Here is a 19,794-nt window from a genome sequence, read left to right as displayed (position 1 = left end):
CAGCAAGGACTGAAGTGACTGCTATAGGTGTCAGCATCTCATGGAGGCTCACAAATTGTTCCCCAAGGTATCATACACTCCATTGTAACAGCTACAGAACCTCCAATTTCCAGGGAGGGTGAAATTCATCTTAAATAACTTGTGTCATCTCAGACAATACACACCTATCTCTAAGCTAGTAACTCCTGCCTCCCTTCTAACTCACTCTCTGGAGAGAAAAACAGTCTCAGGACAGTTCATTTCCCCCTGAGGCAGGAATGCAGAAGCACCTATTTCTCCCTACTCACAGGGAGTCTAAGACAACCAGTGCCGACACAGATGTTAGATGACTTCCAGCAGAGTACCTCACTGTGCACAGTAATGCAATTTGTACACCCTCCTGCCAGGGAGGCATGAGAGTACACACAGGACGGGAGGATTTTCCACATGTATTTTCAAAATACCACCTGCCTTCAAATGCATGCTTACTAACAGAGCTGAAAAACAATGTTGTGGATGCAATAGCAACACAGGCACTTTTTATTTAAACATTCAGAACCACCCCCACCTCAAAACTCTACATTTTTATTGATGAAGGAATATAAGCCAGCAGAACATCGATGACTTCAGGGGAAGGGACATTTAATGAAGAATTTCCAACTAAAGATCAAAGGCTTCTAAAAGAACACGCTAAAAATCAGGATTTCCAAAAGATTAGACTATCTAAAGCTCATATTTTTCAATTCCATTATATATAACCGTATCCCACATCATCAGCCTTTGGGTTCTTGCATGAAGGCAGCACTCCTTCACTTCAAGAGGAATGGACCTTGAGGGAATGAAAAGACAGAATATCAAGGCTTTGAGAAGAATGGGAAAATGCCAGTTAAAGCATTTTAGCAAAGGAACTAAAATATTAGGCATTTAATTTCCTAATTATCTCCTGGGACTTGTAATAGGACGAAATATAGCTTCAAAACTTATTTCAGCAAAACAGAGACATTTTAAAAAGCAGAATGCCTAAAATTTTTAATATAAAGAGAATCTAATTTTTGATATAGTACTGTCAAATCTGCATTTGACAATGTTTTCTTCACCTATGACAAAACAGCGTAAATGCTCATTAGAAGGTATCATTTCCCAAGAAAGAGTCTACTCTCAACAAAATAATGCAATGATAGTACCAGCTTTCTAATATACCCTTTCAGGTTTGGAACTTGCTCAGGCTGCATGCTCAGAGCAGCATGAAATAGAGGGCATTTGCACTCCGTTAACCTTAGAGACAAGAGATAAACCCAAGGAGAGCTCGGTGTTTTCAGAGTTTAATGAAAGCACAGTGAGAATGATTATTGAAAAAGGTCACTAGCAGACAACAGCAGTGCAATAATGCTAATAAAATGCTTGACCTTTATATAATCTTAATCCCATTTTCTTTTTTCCCCCCCAATCACAACGATAAATCCCATTCAACAAAAGGAAAGTACTACGCTTTTCGGTCACATTTTCTGGTGATCAGGTGAAAAACAATTCTAAGGAAAGTAAAGTACATGACATTTCTAAAGAACACTTTAAAAAAATCTGATGCACAAAAACTACAAAAATAGAATCTATTAGCAAAGAATAAAAAGAAGAAAAAGTAAATATAGAGGAATAACCTTACTGAACTACACTGCTATCTCTATGTGCAGGATGAAATATTTTTAATCAACACACCTAGCAGATGTTTTGGTATGCAACCTCATACATTGATTTGTTCCATGATCACCAAGATGAAGCAAAATGTTCATTTTTAAAAATACTTTCACAAAAATAAAAGATCTGACTTAAGATAAAAATCAACCTGCAAAAGTTACCTGTTTCTACATTTACTATAAATATTTAATAGGACCATAAGAAATTCTATCAGTTCCTCTCTAATGTAATGATATTTCTTCACAGAATATATATGGACTCTGTCTACATTTTAATTAATGTATGCCATGACATCTTTATTAAGCCTGGTTTTGCGCAATTTCACCTGAATGCCTAGAATGCAAACTCCCATTCTGTAAAAGATTAATATTTAGCAATGATATCACTAATACCTTCTGATGAGAAGCTTTTACTAGGAATGGTAGAAACAGCAGGAAAAAAAAAAAGTGATTTCATCAGATGAAGAGAACTTCCACATTCTGAACTATTCAGTAGAGGTAAGAATGCCTATGCCTGGGTACTTCTACTACAAATAGGACACCTGTGCACTGTCTTGATATTAAACTGAACAGTAGGAGGTAGGTTCTGTTACATACAAAAGAATGTGCAAAAACCATAGTTGGGAGCAGATTTTACTCCAAGGTCCTTTGTTGCTGACAGATGTTAAATGCAGAGAAAACAGGAACGCCCTCTTTTCCATCTTCTCTTTGACCTTCATTTTACACACCTGACATAAACGGAGTAAGAGCTATTGGCCAAAAGTATGTTCAAGATTTCTCCCATGCAAACTACAACTATTTTTAGAAGAAACTTGATCCTCCTGACCACAGAGAAGGCAAACTTGTAAGGCAGGAAAAATTTGTACCAATCTCTCCAAATGAGCAACCTACATCTGTCTTAGTCAATGTTTAGTACTTAACAGTCTAAAAGCACTATAGAAATGTTTATTTCAACAGCAGAAGGTGTTCTTTCAATGGCTGAGGAAAGGAGAGAGGACGGATGCAGAAGTGGCACAGAGATAAGATTAAAATCAGAGAGATTCAGGGTTATACTTTCGTGCTACATCCACGATATCATACTACCTTTAAAAAAATATGCACACACAAATATACACACACACACACACCCCTTAACCCTGTTACAAGAAGCCTGCTACATAAGTGCTACAAAACATCAACAAATACACTGCCTGTTCATTTCTCCAGAATTTTTCAGAGCTTTGACAATAAAAATAGTGAGCTTCATTCTAGCTTTTTATTTGGTATCTCTTTCAGATTCACTATTAATAAAAAAAATACATATTTAAAGTTTTGTGGATAAAAGTAGACTTGATTTGATAAAATGTATCTGCTTAGAAGTAGGTATGTGTGGGGAACACTTCAACTGCTGATATTCCATATTCCATCCATTTATTTAGACAGACAATTGCAATCTTTCTACAACCACAAAATAAGCAAATAAAACCACCTCACTCTCCAATGTCCACATTTATTTTTTGAAATTCAAGCTATTTGAAGAGCTCTACATTCTTCTAGGAAAGTCAAGTCATGGCATTGATTAGCAAATATACTTTCCTTGCAAAACTCACTAAGAAAGCTAAGCAGAAAGGGGAACATCAAAGCAAATGCCATGAGTTAATGATGTTAACTAGCAACGTTCTTTACAGTATAGTACTCAAGCTGAGAAAAAAAGAATCAATGCATTATGAGCAGGTTTAAGAAAACAATTCCACTTACTCGTTATTGGTAACAATGTATAATAACTACAATCATGTCTTGGTAGTATGAGCTACATAAAAGAAAATACTATATGCAAACAAACCTTCCAGTTTCTGTAGTTCCCCACAACAAAACATCCGTGCGAACTTCCTATCACCTTCACTGAAACTGTTCTTCAGCAGACAGGCAGCTGTAGAGAAAAACCCCTGAATAATTGGGCAGGACTTGTCTATGTATATCTGAAATAGATTTTCCCTGTCTGTTTTCAGAAGACCCTAAAAGTTCCTAGATAAAAGGAAAAAGCTAATGGATTCCTTCCTTACTATGAACCTAAGGTCCCGATGCTATGCAAGTTAGCTGCTTCATGGTTTGCATCAGTCATCATTTAAAACTCCCTGCAGAATAGCTTAACACGGGCATAGGACAACAATACTATAGCATTTTGCATGAAAAACCAGATACAGAGAAGGTTTCTGAAAGTGAAAGCTTTCCATGATTGCGAAGAGTTGAGTTGAACCCCACGCTGCCTCTCACCTGGTTATACCATCGCCTCAAAGAAAGGCCCTTCCCTAACACGCATGGAAGCTCAGTATCTGGACTTTGAACTGCAGATATCCCATCTCCTCGCATCCCTGAAATTAAGCCTAAGATGTGCCTTTGTTATGGGTAAAACTTCTTCCCTTATCACCATCCCTATGCAAGCATGATCCCGAGGGATCAATCGCCTTCAGCTTAAGGTTATTTCCAGAGCTTCTCAGGAAAAGGTACAGTTTCGTACCCATTACCTCCTCCTCTTCCTAAGAGGAAGTACACTATTTTGCAGCTAGCCTTGCCAATATACACCTCTTTGTAGTCTATCCCCTGCCTCCACACATGTTTACGGACACGGTTTAAAATATTTTTGCAGATACCCCCTGCCCACACAAACCTGTCCACCACTGTTACCCCATTAGTCAAAAAGACTAGTAAATTACTAAGTTAACTGTATTTTCAAGATGATGAGACATGGCTGTAGGTGAAAGTAGTAAGGAAAGCGTCCAGCTTTCTCAATAACTTCACAACTTTCAATGAATAACCATATTCACTTGGATTAACTTTCCATCTCCTACAAGTGTCTGTGCAGTACACAGAGATTCTCACTCCCAGCTGTAATTTGCTGTTCTGCCAAGCATTTTAAAAAGCAAATGCTCTCATGCTATAAACAAAGTGTTAAACGAGCTGCTATTTCTCCATATTTAGCAAGCAATCTGTGCAGGAGATGAAAATACATACTATTTTCAAAGGTAAAAACTTTAACGATATTTTACCCGGCACACAGGATAGGCCTTGGGGTTTTTATCTCTTTATTTACACTCCCCTGCACTTTTAGCCCAGAGAAACAAAACAAGGCTAAAATCAAGAACAGTTTTTAGAATGATTTTGAAAGCTCTTAAATCTGAAACAGAGCAGTTGTACATGGCCTCAGATACTCACTTCCCTTCAAATATACTGAAAAAAATTGCCCTCACGTACCTGAGGCTTTAGCAGTAGATTCCAGCTATGGCTCCTCATTTGAAGCAGAGCTCAACTAAATAAGGGAAAAGGTGTTTCTTCAGATACCTATTGCATATCCCTAACTATTTTAGGAACCTAAAGCCCAGACCTCTAAAGGAGAGCATGTATACACTCTGAATGTATCTGATGATGTTGGTGGCAGCAGGACCCCTTCTGCCCTTTCCTAACTGTATCATCCTCCATAAAAATCTTACAGGAAGAACAGCAAAGCTGCTGCTGCTGCTTCACTGACACAATGCACTTCCCACTTCCTTTCTATCAAGTAAGTGGCAGAAGACTCCACCAAAAAAGTGCCCCATACCCCAACCTCAGAAGTCTCCATGTGCAGCACCTTGGCATAGAAGGCCCCAGCGATGCGCTTGCCTGCTGCAGTTTATCTTCATGCATGCCCACAGTCTGCCATGAATCCCAGAATGCTCATACTGAAGAATCCAACACTTGCTAACACTGTTACGGCAGATATTTTTAATTCTTCCACGAAACAATCAAGCTCCCACCAGACACTTTCTCCTTCACAAACGAAGCTCTCAAAACAATAGAAAGGGAGACCATATCATGCTCTTCACAGAAGCTATCCAGTAGTGTCATTTATTTCTTTATTCACTGGAGAGTGCAAACAGATAAAAACTGAGGTAAAAAGTCAACAGCAGTATATGAAACAAGAAGCGTGTCCATTTAAATATACTTCCAGGATTTAAAAATTGGTAAATATTTGGCAATTATTGCAGAGTGCATTCAAAAATATGCTAGCGGCAGCACTATTTACTACAAGAAATCTGAAAACTGCATACAACAATGATACAAGCCAGCGATTCTCTTATTTTCATTACTTTTAATAATCACAAAAGTATGTATTCCAGACCAAAACAGAATGGGAAGAAATATGTAAGTGGTTAAAAAGTATTTTCATTAATGATTTTTACAGCAGCTTTACTTTCCTTTGCTACTCTGGAATTGCACCAATATAAACCTGGCTAACAAACCTAATAATTGGGGCTGTTGCACTAGATTAGGCAAAAGTGAACAAGAATTGCAGCAGTTTTGGACACAGACGCAAAACCCCCACAAACGGCAATACAAGAACAGCAGCACCTACTATTCCACACTTTGTTCTATGTATTTAGAGATTTGCCTTAATTTCACCTAGTCAATGCTTCTAGAAGTTTAGTAGCTACATCCACCCTGCAAATCCAGGGACCATACTGGAATACTTATCAAAATAAACTAGACATCAGAACTTTTATTCCCTTCCTCTTGATTAGAGGAAGACTCCTAGAACCTGCACTCAGCTGAACAAAACCAACCTGAACAGCAGTTGCAATACTGCAGCACACCCATACCAAAGTAAACATCACAGGTGCTGCATTTCCTCCCCAATAAAAAAACCTGGCTCCCAATACCCCATGACTTTATTAGATTGGCAACTTGCTGCTTCTGAGATCTCTCTATTCCTCAGGGCTCCCTGCATCCATCCCCTTGCTCTTTTCTGCTCTGGACACTTCCACATGTCATGAACTAGGATGCAGTTGTTCCTTTTCCAGACCTGTATGTGAGGAAGTTTGCTTGTTTAGACTATAAGCAGCTGGCCTAATAAAGAGAGATTACCTGTCCACAAACCCTGCCTCACTGGAAAGACACATTTATCAGATGTAGAGGAAAGAGCATTCTCAGCAGCGGGCAGCTGACCATGGAGCTCCTTGCCAGGATCGATTAAACGCAGACTACCTGTGTTCAGATCAAAGTTCAGATCAAAGTACACCTGTACAGAAGAGGTTTCTGTTTAATAATGGCAATAAAAAGTACTTCTGCTGAATACAAAATCCCACATCACCACACACTAAGGCAGAGAGAAGGTTAGCACTTGCACATGAACCCTGCACTCCTCCAGAATTTTATTTCACACTTAGAGTCAGGCCTTGAAAAACCTGCCTACCCACAGCAAGTGAAAAGGGGACAGGGATGAGTAGGTTGAGTTGGCTTAAGTAACAGAAGCCAATAAATATTTCAGAAGGGAGCAGTCAGCCAAAACTACATCCCCTCCTATAAGGCTGGAAGAAGGATGAGCAGGTCTGTGCACATGTGAGAAGGATGGCCTTCCTGTACACCTGAACTGACAGCAGGACCAGAAATGGATTCACTTGGGGTAGCAGGCAATGGGATAAAGAAAATTAATTGTGTTTAACCACAAATATCTGACTATGCACACTTTCTCTACCTTGGCAAGAAGGATTAATACTACTGACAAAAAATTATCAATGGAAAATTCAGTATCTAGACTTATTACATGAGAACACAAATGTGTTTCGGTAATTCTAGAACCAGAGGCCAACTTCCCCACCACCATGCCAAAGAGTGCTAGCTGGTACATGCTGGAAGAGGTTTTCATCTACAGACCTGACACCATTAACCCTTATAAGCTGGTGTAAAGTCCATTCCCAATTTCTGAAGACCCCAAACTACGTATTCAATGGGAGTCACTCCAACTCCACCTACAAATGAATGACTAGAAATAGATTTCACTGTTACCTAAAGAACAGAATACCTAGCATCTGCCAGGTAACCCCGAAACCACCTTTTCACTGAATGATGCTTAAAGGAGAAGAATAAATTGGATTTACTCTGGCAAGGCATAAACTGATGGACTAGATTATAGAACTGAAAACAAAAATACAAAAGGCAGGGGACAAAACGCATACAAATCTAGTCAAAATTAAAGCTAGCTTTTGGCTGCTGAACAGTTCGTCTTTATCCTTCTAACAGTTATCTTCCTTAGGACTTCCTTGTCTGGTTTTACGAAGGACTACAGAGTATCATCAGCCTAAAATGCTACTTCTCAGAACCAACTCCATGCCTATGGCTTAAGGAAGTATATCATACTACAACATCCATCAGTTAACCGATAACTGCTCTGAAGACGAGGAAAACATTCCTCAGCCTACTTGTTTTTTGTTACCTTTGATATTCAATGAGTTCTTTGATATGGCAATTCTCCATTTTTGAACTGTAACACCTGAAGCAGGGGTTAAATAGCACAGAATGCATTTTCTTTTCCTTTCTGTCTTTTTCCTCTTCCCAGCTGCCTTGACTCCCTCACAGGTGCCAGGAGAAAAATGTAATAGCTACTTCAGCGCTCCGGCCTCCTACTTCTAAAAGGCAGGTGTGCTGGAGAGAGGTCACCTGTGCCTGCTAGAGCCCACCTGATGGGCCCAGCCTCCTCCTGGCCTCATGCTTTTCTCTCCCTCCACTCCTGAGGCTGGGTGGAAGAGGGTGAGCTCTGCTGCAGCATGGGAATGAGTTATTGCACTGGGGACAGTTACGGAGCTGGAGGGCGGAGTAGGCCAGAGCTTGGGGATGTATCCAAGTTTTCTGGAAACATCTCTAGCTCAGTCACTGCTCAAACAGTAATGTGCAAGGGGCTAGGAAGCATACGGTGTGCTTGCTGTGATCTTATACTCTGCCCCAGAGGTTGCCTACTAGCCACCCAGGGAGAAAGAGCAGTGGGGGAGACGCACCACTGCTCTGACACAGTGCAGCCATCCTTATGACCCTGTAGGTAGGGGTGACTGGATAGGAATGGGAAAGGAGGAAAATACCATTAAAGCAGGGAAACAAACAAAAAAGAAGTTGTCATATAAAATGTTTGAGAGCTAATGTGATAGGGTGTCAGTTTATCAGTATCATAGGCGCATCATTTTCAACAATGAATTTCACAACAGAAGATTTGCACATTGCACGGGTTTTACATAAACAGAATTCTGTAGTCTCCTAGAACATTACCTGTGCTATTCTAAGTATCTTTTGAGCTGCTACATGGCCTGCAAGCCTGCCACCACGCTTCAGGGAGCATTCGTTGTACAAAGACTTCCTTTACAGTCTTCAGTTTGTCTTTGGCATTACAAACAGCTCAGTCATGACAAAAAGTGGATTTGAAAGTGGATGTGCTTGTACTGTATAACATGACTTTCAGTTCCACTCACACATCATTCAGGCACCTTCATCACAGATTAAATACACTAGGATTCAAAGACAGGCTACCTATTCTTCTTCATACACCCTCTAGCAATACAACACTTGAAGCAAGAATCACAGAATACTTAAGGCTGGAAGGGACCTCTTGAAGATCATCTAGTCCAAACCCCCTACTCAAGAAGGGTCACCTAGAGCAGGCTGCCCAGAATCATGTTTGGGTTTTGAGTATCTCCAAGGACGGAGACTCCACAACTTCTCTGGGCAACCTGTGCTAGTGTTCAGCCACTCTCACAGTAAAGATGTGCTTTCTTAAGTTCAGGCAGAATTTCTTGTGTTTGAATTTTTGCCCACTGCCTCTGATCCTGTCCTTGGGCACTGCTGACAAGAGTCTGGCCTGGTCCTCTTTAAACCCTTCCCTCAGGTATTTATACAAATAAATATACATATATCCCCTTGAGCCTTCTCTTCTCCAGGCTGTGCAATCCTCAACTCCCTCAGCCTTTCCTCATATGTGAGAGGCTCCAGTCCCTTAATCATCTTTGTGGCCCTTTGCTGGAATCACTCCAGGATGTCCATGCCTCCTCTATAGTGTGGAGCCCATACCTGGACCCAGCACTCTAGATGTGGCCTCACCAGCGCTGAGTAGAGGGGAAGGATCACCTCACTTGATCTGCTGGCAACGCTCTGTGTAATGCAGCCCAGGATGCCGTTGGCCTTCTCTGCCACAAGGGTACATTGCTGGCTCATACAGAGTGGATATAGTCAGAGATCATGGTGTAAGAATAGAGAGTACAAAATGTCAGGGGGAAAAAAAAAAAAAAAAAAAAGAACAGGGAAAACATACTGCAAAGGAAAAAATAAAAGACTGCCCTTCAATTATAAAAGGTATTATGAAAAACAAACCCTCTTTCCATTATTTAATAAATGTCTTTGATAATTTATGCAGTTATTCCTGTTTCACATTTTCTTTCAGTTCCACGGCTTGATAACGCCAAAAAATCCATCCTTTCTGCAGAATACTTTTGCTAAACAATCTATTTCCTTTCAGGGCCATAACCTGGCCTGAAAGAGCCAGCACACACATCCTGGAACATAACCCTGTAATGAAGTATCCTCTTTCAGAACCTGATGAACAAGGCATTTAAGCCAAAGGAAGGTCACCCATTTATTTCACTGCACCGTTAAACCACTTCCTACAACTTCTGAAAATTGCAGTACTAACTTATAACCACAGCACTTAGCTTTACTAAATCCAAGAAGCGCAATGGAAATGCTCATAGTTATTAATAGATCATTTAGGGTAAGGGAAAAGATGCTCTATGGCTGAAGCACAGTACTAAAAGTCAAGAAACTAAGAATAAAACTAAGGCCTTGCTCCCAATTCTTTTTAGGACAGTTAAAGGAAAACCAGCCTATCTAACATTATTTTTAGAAATAGTAATTGGTCTATCCTTTATCAACATTTTCAGAACCCCAATGACATGTTTCCAGTCTGCTGCCAGAGGTTTCTTCCCCTGACACTGAATGTGTCCATACAGGTACACCCAAATTCCACATTCAGCACAAAAGAGAGAGTGAAAACTACCGGCAAGAGCAAGGTGAGCAGCCCTGGATGAGAGAAGGAAAGTACTTCCAAAAGCAGCTCCACCACCAATGGCAACAGCTTCTGCTCTACTGCCAGCAAGTACGCTTTATCAGGTTATCCCAGGCCAAGCCTTCTGCTCCTACCTTACCAAGGAAAGCCTCTGTCTATTCAGTTGAATCAAGTCTTTAGTTGATACCACCCTCCTGAGGGAAGGGAAGTAAAAAACCTCTACTTAAAATATTTAAAATTGCAGTAATGATGTGTGGATAAACACTGCAATATTATCTTATTTTCCCTTTTAGGACAAAAGAAAAGGCCCTTTTTGTGTTATATGCCACAGGAAAAAGTATTTTTCTTTCATATGACTGCAGTTTTATTTTACATACAATTAATTATTGAAAGTTTATGCTAAGTAAATAATCAAGGATTGTTTACTCAGACTAGAGTTGTCCTCAAACTATCACTTGATTTACTGCTTAACAAAAAGAGAGCAGCAGCATACTCCCTGACTGGGTCATGGAAGATCACTTCAGCACTCTTTCTTTAGTTTACATCCCCGGGCATGCCATGCAACCTTTAGGAAAAGTTGTATCTTTCTTTTTTGAACAAAACCACATTAAGAATTTCAGGATTCCACCACACCTACAACCAAAATTAATTGCAAACTAGAAATATTTGAATGAATGTTTTTCTGCAGTAAAGGAGAGCTCTGCTAGCTTCTGCTTGGTGTAACACAAGTAATTTAATAATTCATATGGGTTGAACCAAGGAAGATATACTTCCAGATCTTATCTAATTGAAACAAAACCACAATATACCCTCCAGCAAGTGGCATTAAAACAAACAAACCAATCGGATATACTAACGTTACTGTTACTTTCTTGAAGATTTCTAAGATACTTTTACAGTGGCATCTACAAACTGATATGTGCTATCATGGACTTTTATCCAACACATCCTTTTCCACCCTATCAAAACCTCTGGTAGAAGTGATGAATTTTAAAGCCTCCTTCTATTTATTAGTATCAGTATTAGAGGGAAAAAAAGAACCATTTTAGAGAAATTACTTAAAAAACAAACAAAGAAAAGTAGATTTAGGAAGCTCCATATACTCTCTTCTTCTAAAATGGTTGTTCAATGTTAATCCATCACGGGGCACAAAATTAATTTCTCTTTCCATGCAAGTAAATGCATTAATGTGAACATAGAGTCAACAAGCAGACAACTCTGACATGAAAGACCCACTCAGAAAGGACCCTAGACTAAGAGATGCCCATCACACAACACCGAGTTAATATGTAGTTAATGGACAGGTCCTCTTGGAAGGCAAACATAAACACACAGGACTGACTTCACAGAACAACAGCTTTAATTATTAGTGAAGGGGCTGACTTCAAAAGTTTGAGCAAACATAATTTTATCTCTTTTTATATTCAAAGCACAGAGAAAGAAGAGTTTCCAGATTTTTGGCATACCAGAAAATACAGAATTTGAATACATAAGACTGCTCCAAAAATCTATGTACTCTGATAAGGGAAAAAAAGTAAATTCAGAAAAGTAAAATATTATATGATGCAGAGGAAGTGACCTCTTCTGTTGAATCACTACAACAAATTCAGCTCAATAGTATGTTTTTCAAATTGGCCCAATCTACAGAAGCCTACACGCTATATTGGAACATAATAAGCTGCTCTTTCCATATGGTAAAGGAATTAATTTAATAATAGTGAAGCCTCAAAAAGGGATGTTGGCTACCGACATCTTTATTTATCGAAAGAAAATAACATGCAACGAAAGTGAAAGAACAAATTTTGGCATATTTAGAAACAAACAAGAAGTTGAAAGTAAAATGTCATCTAAGCAAACAGCTATCACAGTGACACCAGAAGCTGCAGACAACATGAGGAACACTTCTAGTCACTCCTGCTTTGGGCATTCACACTGAAAACCACTTAAAAAGCAAAGAAGAGCCAAGATGCTATGTGACAGAAGTTAATCCAAAGATCACAGAAGAACTTTATCAATCTCAACAAAATAGGCATTTGAATGTAGCACCTTAATACTGCACCAATGGTCAGCTTCCTATTGACCAAATAAAGCAGGCATGTATACATAAAGACAGCAGCAAAAACCTCTAGCTATTTAAGTGCAAAAGAGAAACCGATGCTCCAGAGTTTAGGCTAACGTTGGTTAAAAAAAATCCATTCCAGTACTGAAGGAATTGTGTCTTTCCATTACTGCAATAACCTTTACTGAGCTAAAGTATTAATTTTTCTTCCATTGTTTACAGATTTCACCAATGTTTTTCTCCCAGCCAGTTAACTTTTCCTTCCCAGGAAAGTTAAGTTTGGGCATGTAACACAAAGCAACAATTGTATTTAACATACTGTTGTACAATGACTTGGGTCACCAAGTATGCTGAACTGAGTATAATCTGTCACACATATCACATATTAGGTAACGATATCGAATAGAACCTGGAAGATAATACAAGTCTCATGAAACCTGAAATTCTCAGGCTGAGAAAGACTGTGACAGCCATTTAAAGAAGGAAGATGGAAAACAGGGTGGAGAAAACTTGTGTTGGCTGTTACTGAATGCAGGTAACATTTCCATACTTTGTATGAGTTTCCTGATCAATTGTATTTTCCTCCACATGCTTTATAAAATGCACTTATTTATAGAAATTCTGTACAAGCCATATATTTTTATTTCATTTCACCACATAATTGGATGTGGAACTTGAACTGAAAATAACTGCTTCTAGGATCCATTTGACAGTTTGAGCCAGACATAGATGAAGGGCAGAAACTGGAACTGCCTGTCAGAGTTGCTGCAAAAACTGGATTTCATGAGTGTCAAAATAACTGGAACAGAGAAAAGACAAAAAAGCTACTAAGCAATGGTGACAGTGGGATATTCCAGAACAGGAGAAGCACACATGAAGGAAATTAAAAAAAAAAAAAACAAAAAACAAAAAACCACCGCAACCCCCACATCTTATTATCTGAACACAGCAAGAACGATCCATAACTAAAACACTTGCTCTTGCTTTTCTGCTCCCTTAAAATGCATTAGTAAATGACTGACAGATATGAACAGCATATTAAAAGGATTTCCCTTGCTGGTTTTACTCCCCATACGTTAAAGACTGATAACTAAGAAAGCTATAATTGTTTCATTATTAAGTATTTTATTTATCTATGAGGGGGAAAAAAAGCTTTACTATGTAAATCATCATATGATATTAACAGGCAGCATATATAGTTTCATGAAATATGTATACACTCTTTCAATTAGTATAGCAAGAAATAATCACCTAATATAAAATGCATCCCTGATGTATTTACACTGCTGTGGGTACGGCAGCCACCAAAGCAAACGGAGGTATGTGACACTGCACAGAGCAGTCTGATAAACACTCTGAAGTTTTCAGGTGCCTCACTTTCATAAAATGTGCATTTCAAGTGATGTGTCTTTTATTTCTCCAGTTCTATAATTCAAAGGCAAGATATTTTTCTGCACTGCATTTAAATGAAACTTAGCTGGAAATGGTTTGGGTTTTTTTGTTTTTTGAAATTACACAATGTATTAAACTACTCTGAACTAAAACCAATACTTGCAAGATGGTAACATCATGTGGAAAGCAGCACGTAAATTAACACTTTCGGTAAACAACCTTAAATGTCCATACCTGAGAGAGAATAATATAAAACAAGAGTATTCAGTATACTTTCTTGTAGCCAAAATGATTTACAGAAATCAGCTGGAAAAGCACTGCTTTTCAGGAAGAAAAAAACCACCATATTGAAAGAAATACATATACAAATTCCTTTTACACAAACTCTTTTCGTGATATGTAGACTCAGTTGGCACAACATGCAATTGTTCTTTAAATCTGCTTAGATCAAAGTTTTCTGTAAGAACAGAAGACATACATATATATTGCCATGAAAACCCAAGCATTCAGTATTTCAATCTCTCAGAAGATACGTTAAGCAAACTTCACTGGGCAACAACAGGGAAGATGAGAGATTCAATACCGAGCAGCTTGCCCTTCAAATGCTCTTTAGTCATTATTATTACTATAGATGGTGGCGGCTATAACACCTATGTTTCAGTCACCTGACACTTTCCCTTACAAAAGACTCATGCGATATTTTCTTGTGCTGTAGCATCTCTATTGTTTGCTGCAAGGCTTTGATCTTTGGCAAATAAAAACACTTGAGGTTTGCAAATCTTATTTGCTTGCACCACAGAACTCTACTCCCTTCTGCAGAATTATAAGCCACTGAACAACAGTCTTTCCTCTAGCAGTCAAGAAATGCAAATACCTTCCCTTACCATGGGCTTGTTTGTTACAACTTGATCTTGGCAGAGTGTCCAAAGTGATGGACATCCTAAATCTGGTGCCTCACACTGACTGCCATCCTAGCAGTATCCTCAGCTTTGGAGACCTCTAGAAATCAAAACTCTACTCAGATGCTGCCAGAGAAGCACAGACCTTGGGAAAGGGGATGCTGGCTGCAGGTATTCAACCTGACACTTGGGCAACACCCTTTTGGGGGGCAACACATTGGGAAAGAGCGTTTTACTTGGGGATATGGAGGAATGATTCTCTCTATTCCTGCGAACAAGACAAGGACTCCAGAAACAGATGCAAAAACGAACATGCAAATTAAGAAAGCTCTAGTTCCACACTCCCTGCTAACAAAGGGCATTAGCAACTGTTGTGATGGCTACAAAATTGCTAAATTGGGCCCCAGAATAAAGTCCCATGCTTTGCTACTACAGATTCAAATCCCATCCACACCACTACCTGTAAAATGTACCATGCACATACAATCTTTCCCCAGCGTGTCACATAATATCTTCTGGTAGTTCAATCAAATAACGGATTTAGCTGAGAGCATTCTATACTGCAGTGCTTAGGCATCACTGTTCAAATGCTGATGCTTGACCAGGAGTGATTAGATCTGTCCATACTCTACAACACACGTCCCGCTTGAAACTACCTTTAATTACAACATCAAACGCTGCCTTTCCCATGGATTCCCAAACTCATATATGGCAAAAAATAGATGATGCCCTGGTCTACACAGTGAACAAAGCTTTCTTGCAACATTTGTCACAGCAGTTAGAAGGTATACAGTAGGAAAACACAAGAAGAAGAGAAAAAAAAAAGTCTGTGGACAAGGCAAGCAAATACTATGCAGACTTCTTATGCTTTAGAGGGGGAGAAAAGTCACAAATAAGAATTCTGTGTTATTCTGACAATAATTGTCTTCCTGCCTCTTTTCCACAGTGGAATATGAAAAACTGGACACGCAAGACCGAGAAGTGCTGACTACTCAGCTGCAACAGATTGCAGCAGGAACTGTGACTGCTGAGCACGGGAGGAGCATGAGGGACAGAGAAACGGAAACGCTCCTGGCTCTGTCGTCGGCTCCTGACCCAGTGCTACCTCAGAGAAGTTAAAGACTTGGATTCATCTTCCCATTCCATAAATCTAGAATCATAATACTTCCTTATCTCCCAAAGCAATTGTAAAGCTACTTTTGGAAACTAAAGTAGCTTAGGAAAAAACGGAAGTTAATTCTTTCTTCCGCCCAAGGATGCGTATGGCTTGCCACGCACGAAGCAAAAGTCCCACATCAGATGATTAAGATAAAATTACAATGAATAGCTACCTAATTCCTTAATCACCATTAACCTCATACGTTGAAATAGGGAGAGGCCATGTGAGGAAACAGCACTCAGACTCATCCTTATGAATCTACCCTAACGCACACACGTGAAGTGAAGAGTTAAGGCTGCAACCACCAGCCTTAGCTCTGACATATCCTGGTGCCAAAGGACTGGACCACATGCAACTTTCCACACGCAACTCCTACTAGCAGAGCAGCCTTTCAGAGCGCGGGCTCCACTGTATCGGCTGTGTGTGCGCGCACACACCCACTCCCTCTTCACCTTCAGAAATTTAAAGTTATGCTCCTTGTGGAATAGCAACGCGTAGGGACCTTAAAAGGAGCTGTGCCTACGCAGAGGCTGACAACTAGGCACATCCAGGCTTGATACCAGCTTAACCAGTTTGCTGCCTAGGCTGGCCAACCAGCACAGGCAGGCCCAGGCACCGCAGCAAATTAGGCTCAGGGATCACTCCCTCGCCGTTCTCTACTTTAGGGCAAAACCGAGCGCGACCAGCGGTTGGGAAACTCACTGCTCCACATGCATGTGCCGTGCGAGCCCGACCCGTCGGGCCGGGAGGCACAAAAGCCACCTCGTGGCAAATATTTACCGCGCCACAAAGAAACACACCGTGCGCAGCAGTAGAACGAGCGCGCACGCAGCAGGGCTGCCAGGCGCGGCGCCCGCCCGGCACAACCCGCGTCTGCAGCCCCCGAGAAGCCGCCGCTTCGCCCACCCAGCGGCCGAAAACCCGCCTCGGCCGCGGCCCCAGCCCGAGATGGCGGCCGGACCTGCTGCTGCTGCTGCTGCTGCCGCCGCCGCCACCTGCCGGGCGGGCGGGGAGCCCCCCGCGCCCCTTTGTGCCTCCGGCAGCCGCGGCCCCAGGCGAGAAGGCACTGGCGGGCGCCCAGCGTCGCCGCGGGAGGCCGGGAGGGAGGCGAGGGCCGGCGGGCACGGGCACGCCGCTCTCCCGCACCTGGCGGCGCCGCGCGGCTCGTCCCCTACCTGCCGCCCGCGGGTAGCTGCGCGCAGCCCCCGGCTCCGCCATCTTCCTCGGCCGGTGGCGAACGCCGCGGCTCCGGGTACCACCGCCGCCGCTGGGGCTCCGCGGCGCCCAGCGGCCGCCGCACAGGCGCACTGCCCGCCCCGCAGCACCTGACACCGCGCTGCGGGCGGGGAGGAGGCGGCCGGGGCCGGGCACGGCTGCCCGCCTGGTGCCACACGGCGGCGGCGGCAGCTCCTCCGCCTGCGCTGGGCGGCGGCGGCGGCTCCCGCGCCGCCAGGTGCTGCCGCGGCCCCGCCCCGGCGCGGGGCGGTGCGTGGAGCCCCAGGGCGAAGCTGCCGGGGCCCCGGGCGGTGTCGGCCGCCGCGGGGAGCTACAGCGGGGAAGCGCCGGCGCGACTTTAATTTTCGCGTCTGCTAAACCACCGAAAATAGGGCTACGGATGGGGCGAGCGGGAGGTCCGGCAGAAGCGTCCGCGAAACTCCCCCGGGCTCCTTCCCCCGCCGCGCCCGGCCGTGCCCCGTCTCCTCCCCCCACCGGAGGCCGCGCACGTTGTTCTGTGGGGGAAGCGGCGCGGCCATCACGGGGTGGTAACGGCCTCGCCTCGCCGCCCGGAGGTCACCCCTCGCCAAAATGGGGGCTCACGGGCAGCCCCCAAATGCCTCGGGTGGGCAAGCGGCGGCCGTTGGCTCCGTGGTTATGTCTGGTGTTTGCCACCTTGCATGGTGGCGTCGCGCACTGCTGAGTGCACCTGGTGAGGCCACCCGGCCTCGGTGATTCGGCGTGTTTAATTAGTTTATCTAGGAAGGCTAAACAACACCCCCGCGGGCTTTCTGGGAGGTCCTGACAATTCGTTTTCCCAGATTTTTCCATACGCTGGGCTAGGTGGGCTGTCTCCAGTGGGACGTTGCCTTGCTTGAAGCCAAGGCGTGTTTCTCCCCATCAGTCCCTTTCTACCTAGCCAGGCATGCTGCCAGCCTGGTGGTACTCAGTACAGCTTGGGAGAGGTACACACGTATCGTCCTTCATCTAGTCGCGTTTCTAACTATTCCTCCCCGAGGTCACTGCGTGCTCCAGGTCTGGAGATAGTCTGTCCAAAACAGGCTGGCGCTGCAGTGGTACTACCATTTTCTATTCAATTTTAGAATAGGATTGAAGGAGAATTGAGAAGCAAAACACTCTCTTTTTTTCTTCTCTTAAATAAATGTATGCAAGTGGTCGAAAGACAGAGCCTTTTAATGCACAGCTCACAAATTTATTTTGCTCCTGCGTTGTTTTTGCTAATTCTTGACAATGTGAGGACAGTCTTCAGTACCATGACAGTGTTTGCAGCCTCTAAGCATGTGGCTTTCAGACAGCTGTAGCTGTTCCAGCTCTGCGGCTTTGAAACATGGTTAGAACTGGTATTAGAACCCAAATATCTTATTGCCTGATCTTCAATTCTGATTTGCCAAAGCTGAAATTTAAGGCATATTTAATCCTCCTACTTTTCCCTCTTGTTCCTTTTATGCTGTTCTTTTTGCCTGGCAATGATATTCCCATTGCATTCTTATTAGCTGAAAATACAGACTATAATCAACATAAGGTGGTGGAGGAGGAAAGCGTTTTATTTTAAGCTTTTTTTTTTTTTTTTAATATTTGCTTCAGTATTTCTGATGTGTCTCCAAGTAAATTGATGTTTCTTACTAAGTGCAAATTAATCTGCCAGGACTTGCTTGTCAACAGTTTATCTTTCATCAATACATTCAAATGATGTTCTCATGTTTGGGTTTGCACATCTCAATAAAAAGTTTTAACTGGACAGATTTAAGGTTTTTTGGTGCACATAAAAATAATTATTGCTTATGTTGTCTTTCATTCAAAGACTTTATTTTGGTTGTTTGTTACTCCACCAAATTTAAATGATTTCAATGGACATTTTCATGCCAGCTGTTTCTCAGGCTAAACTTATATCAAAAGGCTTCACTTACAATGATTCTATGTGTCTAAAGATGAAATTGTATTGTTTTGCTCATGTTACAAAAAAAAAAAAAAAACCCAAAACTTACATGTCATACTGTATGGATGTCTCCTGTTTTCCAGATGCTTCTTTGGCACTGAAACCAAAAGGAAGACTGTCCTGTAATCTTAATCTTCCCCCGATAGGTGTTCAAGGAACACACAGAGGAAGAAACAGCTGGTCTCAGTACAAATTAAAGAGGCTTGGCATTGAGGGAGTGGAAATAGACAATGAGTCTGCAAGGCTGGGAATTAGGAAAACAGGAAATGGATATGAGAGATACAAAAGCACAGCAAAAGCTGGAGAAATACAGTCATGAGCTAGGCATAGCCAGGGGAGGCTGGAGAATGGCATATGACAGTATCTGCAGGGAAAGCACTAGGGCAGGTTAGAGACGGGACCGCAGGAGAATGCACCCCTGTGAAGTGTGACCCTATTAGTGTTGGCTCTCAAGCAGTTAAGTCGTCTGTAAGTATAACACATCACATGGAAAAATAAGTAGTCTATGACTACAATTTACCCTGACGGCTGGCACAAAGCCTCACTAATATTCAGGTTGGGAGTATGGCTTCATGCAATGAAAAGAAAATTTTAAGGACAACTTGAC

The 19,794-nt window shown here is 42.1% G+C and overlaps 1 protein-coding gene across 3 annotated transcripts in view; it reads right to left on the bottom strand.

Moving 5' to 3' along the window:
- Positions 1-17,427, bottom strand: part of MAP7D2 (MAP7 domain containing 2) — an 84,931-nt gene extending 67,504 nt beyond the window's left edge. For all 3 annotated transcript variants that reach the window (XM_026120704.2, XM_026120708.2, XM_026120705.2), the window contains exon 1: positions 17,191-17,427. In XM_026120704.2, coding sequence (XP_025976489.2) covers positions 17,191-17,233 — 43 coding nt within the window. In that variant the 5' untranslated portion in view covers positions 17,234-17,427. The remainder of the gene's footprint in view (positions 1-17,190) is intronic.
- Between the last annotated feature and the right edge of the window lie 2,367 nt (positions 17,428-19,794).

The sequence above is a fragment of the Dromaius novaehollandiae genome, chromosome 1 (genome assembly GCF_036370855.1).
Source record: "Dromaius novaehollandiae isolate bDroNov1 chromosome 1, bDroNov1.hap1, whole genome shotgun sequence".
Lineage (NCBI taxonomy): Eukaryota > Metazoa > Chordata > Aves > Casuariiformes > Dromaiidae > Dromaius > Dromaius novaehollandiae.
Note: the sequence above shows the minus strand (reverse complement) of the source record. Positions and strands in the feature narration are given on the sequence as shown.